We start from the raw sequence: 4,144 nt of genomic DNA, 5'->3' as shown, positions 1-4,144 counted from the left end.
TGGATGCTTATCTTGCTGGGATCCTATGACCCCAGCTGACTTCCTACCCTTTGAGCAGGGGGCTGGACTCGATGATCTCCCAAGGTCCCTTCCAGCCCTGATGTCTATGAAATCTATGAAATCTATGAAATTTAATAGCAGGAGCCAGTATCTTCTAACAGCCAGATTGTTAAAAATTGCTCAGATTCCCAGCACTATGCAGAGAACATGGTTTAAGGAACTCTGCCTAATATGGACACAAACAGATAAACAAAATGCATACAAGGACAAAGTATAATTTAAAAACATGCTGATTCGCCACTTGCCACTGAAGTGGCTGCTCTGCTAAATGCATCTATTTTTATTATATTCTGGCAGTACATACAATCATGCAACTTTAGAAATTAAGTAGCAAGAGAAAATGTTTTAAAACTTTACTAGGGAAGATCTTCCAAGGTCCCTTCCAGCTCTAATGTGTATGGAATCTATTAAATATTTTATTGTTGCATTATCATCCAAAATTCTGGAATAGAAGACAAAAAGCAAGAAGTGCAAATGTACTTACTGATCCCCACGGTCCCACTTGCCAAGAGGCACATTCAGGGAGTTCACATGGTCTAACAGATTCTGGTCTAGAGTTTGGATTACAGAAACTGTCCTGTAGTTTTTCATCATTTATTTGGCACCACACCTGTCGATGCCTCATTCCCTTCCCACATGTTACAGGACACTGCAGAGTTATAAAATTACATTTGTCAGATGATAAAAAGCATGACTAAATAATGGTTTCACTTTTTTAATAAGAATCAAGCAACCTTTCTATCTGGAAAGCTTTGCAAAATTATATGACCACAATACATTACAGTTAGTGCACACGAAAAAAAATAGAAAAAACAAAAACTATAAACTTTTTAAAAGCACTTGTTACTTTTAAAATCTTTTTAAAAGTATAGCAATATCAAGAATTCTTAAATTCTGCATGATTGGAATTACCTCACTCCAGTCATTAGTAGCCCAATTTGGGCATAAGAACTCATTACAGCTCTGTGTTACAATTCTTGGAAGCTCATGGCATTCTCTATCAGCAAGATGACGACCAAAGTTGTTCATACAAAAAGCATCTCTGGTTCTGACACCTCTCTCACAGCTCTTGGAACACTGGGATATAGAGAAAACATAATAAATGTTCTGTTATGAAGACCAGTTCATTATACATTAAAGACCTTAAAGATGAGGAAGATTAAAAAACCTGAACTTTGGTGCAACTCCACAGACTTCAAGTACATTAGATATAAATTCAGCACCCATTTTTTTTAATATCAATCATAAATTAATATTAAGGCTGCCATTTTATAACCACATCTCCCATAACATACATACACACACGTTAAGCTATTTAGGTTGCAAAGTCAAGCACCTAAAAGTTAAGAAATAACTGATTTGTGGCTGCCTGTGCAAACGTCGCACCCTTCTTGTGCACTGAGTGAGGCAGGGAATCCCATAGACAAAACAATACATGATGTTATGAATTAAACACTATTCTAATATATATACCAAAAGAGGTAGAATTATGGTTTCACAAGTACTTTAATTCTGGCATTTCCCCACGTTCAAGTACATGGCTTTGCACCTAAGACTGTAAACGGACATCTTATTTGAGGTGGCCCTGTATGTCCTGGTTTTTAACTCAGCTCAAAACACAAACTGCATGGCCATTTACACACGCAGCCCTTCCAAGCTGCATTTTTGCCCCTTTGCCAGTAGGGAGCGAGCAAGAGCACACAGCCTGACAGGCTTGAACCTAGAATCATACCTCTGTAGGATTCCTGGACATAAGGCTTTCTCCCAAGAAAAACGCCATGTCTATTTGTACCCTACATAAGGTTATCATAGCACAGTTTCTTGGTAGGTAATTTCTCACATATTTTTAAAATTTAAAAATAAATATACACAACTGTAGTAACACCGTTGCTGTTACTAACAGACAGTAAATATGCCACATTTTTTGCCTCCTGGTTGGTAAACAACAAACAAGGTTACCAGGGCCAAATGGCCAATCAGCAATGGGAGGCATAAACTGCGCCATATTTAAAAACACTGTTTTCGTCTTCCTGTCAATCAGGAACAACAGGTGAACTTGGGGTGGGGAGAGGGGTGCGGAGCATGTAGGAAAAACTGCATAAACAAAGGAGCCACTGTGCAGTGCATTTTTGCCACCGTTTCAGTAGGTCCTAAGTTTTTAGGCATCACCAGCAGGGTTTGACCCCCCAACACTGATACAGCATTCAACTGTTACTACTTGAGCTAGTGGACTAACTATATTAATTGATAGTAGGGCAAGGGTGTTATCCCTAGAAAGGAGCAAATTACTGACTCAAGTGATAGATCTAAACAGTGCTGAGAGAGACCTGGCCTGAACCAACGCCCTTTCTCCCTCCTCCTCTTTAGAAGGTAAGGAAAAATTATTTAGTGCAAGTCCTCAGGAGGCTGGGCTGCTGTCATCATGTGCTGGGTAGGAAAGGAGATCAAACTGACTTCTCCCACCTGTCTCATGGGTTGAGGGAGCTCTTGCCTCAAACGGTGCCCTAAAGAACAGGATGGAAAGGTGAAGTTACACCATACACTTAGACCATACTAAGGACACTTACAAAAATGAGCATTCACAAGTTAAAGCTCGTTCACTTGTGCTAAGTACCCTCCAAGCAGCTCTAAGTTACGCCATCTCAGGCAAGGGTTAACTCTGGGCCATACTGCCTAACTCGTGTTAGGGTAATTTCAGTCTGTTCCATGGAGATAAAATGAGCAATGTGCAGTCCTCTAGCATCCCAAAATGCACTACTCCTAGTTCCCCCTCCCTCCTCCAGAGCAGAAGACAACCCAGATTTTCTGGCTTCTAGCCACACCCCTGCTCATCAGCGCTCTAGTGGCAAGTCAGAGCTGTCCAGGCAAGAAAAGGTATTAACCTTTAACATGCAACTGATCACAGCACATTCTAACCTTAACACCACTTACCATTCCACAAATTTAGTATGGTCTAAGTATACCATGTAATTTCACTAAGACTGATGCTGTGTCAAGTTGATTGGGGTAAGGGCTAGAAGTTCCCAGTGAAGTGTATACTATTGCTAATTTGTAACAGCTTGACTGTTCAATAATTCTGTCGTGCTGCCAAAAATTTTCCAGAGAAATGAAAGCAAAAACAGGAAAACAGTAGATTTAAAATAGTGTATGTCTGCTAAATCTGACCATAATATAACAGCACAAAGAAAAGATGTTTCTTTATACCAAAGGTTTTTCTTTAACCAAATTTCAAAGGATCAGCTGCACACAATTGAAGTGTTAGAGCTTCTAAAAAAAAGTAAATAAAACTTTATGTCAAAAAGTGTTGGAAAACATAAATGTGAAGTTCACTACCAACCACTTTGATCCTCCAAACACATTTTTCTTTCAGATATACAAAGGGAGGCGCACCTAGGCCAAGGGTCAGTGAGGATCTAGTCAGGAAACTTCTGGAGGGGCTGGATGTATTTAAATCAGCAGGTACTGACAATCTTCACCCCAGAGTGGTGAGGGAATTAGCTGAGGTCATTGCGGGACCCCTGGCATGGCTTTACGAGCACTCATGGTGCTCTGGTGTGGTGCCAGAGGACTGGAAGAGGGCCAATGTGGTTCCTATCTTCAAAAAAGGGAGGAAGGAGGACCCAGGAAACTATAGGCTAGTTAGTCTTACCTCGATCCTGGGTAAGCTTTTTGAGAGGATTATTCTGGCACATGTCCACGAGGGACCAGTGGGGGAGGTTATGTTTAGGGGCAACCAACATGGGTTCATTAGAGACAGGTCCTGTCAGACCAACCTGGTGACCTTCTACAACCAGGTCACCAAATCATGAGATGCAGGGGTAGCAGTGGACATAATCTTCCTGGACTTTCGGAAGGCCTTCGACACTGTCTCTCAGCCCGTTCTCATTAAAAAACTGGGGGACTGTGGTGTCAGCACCTACACGGTCAAATGGGTCACCAACTGGCTTGAGGGCCGCACCCAGAGAGTGGCGGTGGATGGGTCATTTCTGACCTGGAGGGACGTGGGCAGTGGGGTTCCACAGGGCTCGGTCCTCGGGCCTGCACTGTTTAACATCTTCATCAGTGACTTAGACAAGTGGGTAAA

The 4,144-nt window shown here is 41.7% G+C and overlaps 1 protein-coding gene across 1 annotated transcript in view; it reads right to left on the bottom strand.

Moving 5' to 3' along the window:
* The window catches only part of ADAMTS20 (ADAM metallopeptidase with thrombospondin type 1 motif 20), a 180,898-nt gene that overhangs the window by 99,391 nt on the left and 77,363 nt on the right, over window positions 1-4,144 (bottom strand). Inside the window, exons 21-22 of the mRNA XM_019543950.1 lie at window positions 973-1,137; window positions 545-709 (exon numbers count right to left, since the gene is read on the bottom strand). Coding sequence (XP_019399495.1) covers window positions 545-709; window positions 973-1,137 — 330 coding nt within the window. The remainder of the gene's footprint in view (window positions 1-544; window positions 710-972; window positions 1,138-4,144) is intronic.

The sequence above is a fragment of the Crocodylus porosus genome, unplaced genomic scaffold, assembly GCF_001723895.1.
Source record: "Crocodylus porosus isolate Cpor-Errol unplaced genomic scaffold, CroPor_comp1, whole genome shotgun sequence".
NCBI lineage: Eukaryota > Metazoa > Chordata > Crocodylia > Crocodylidae > Crocodylus > Crocodylus porosus.
The sequence above is the reverse complement of the archived record's forward strand: the minus strand, read 5'-3'. Positions and strand labels throughout refer to the sequence as shown.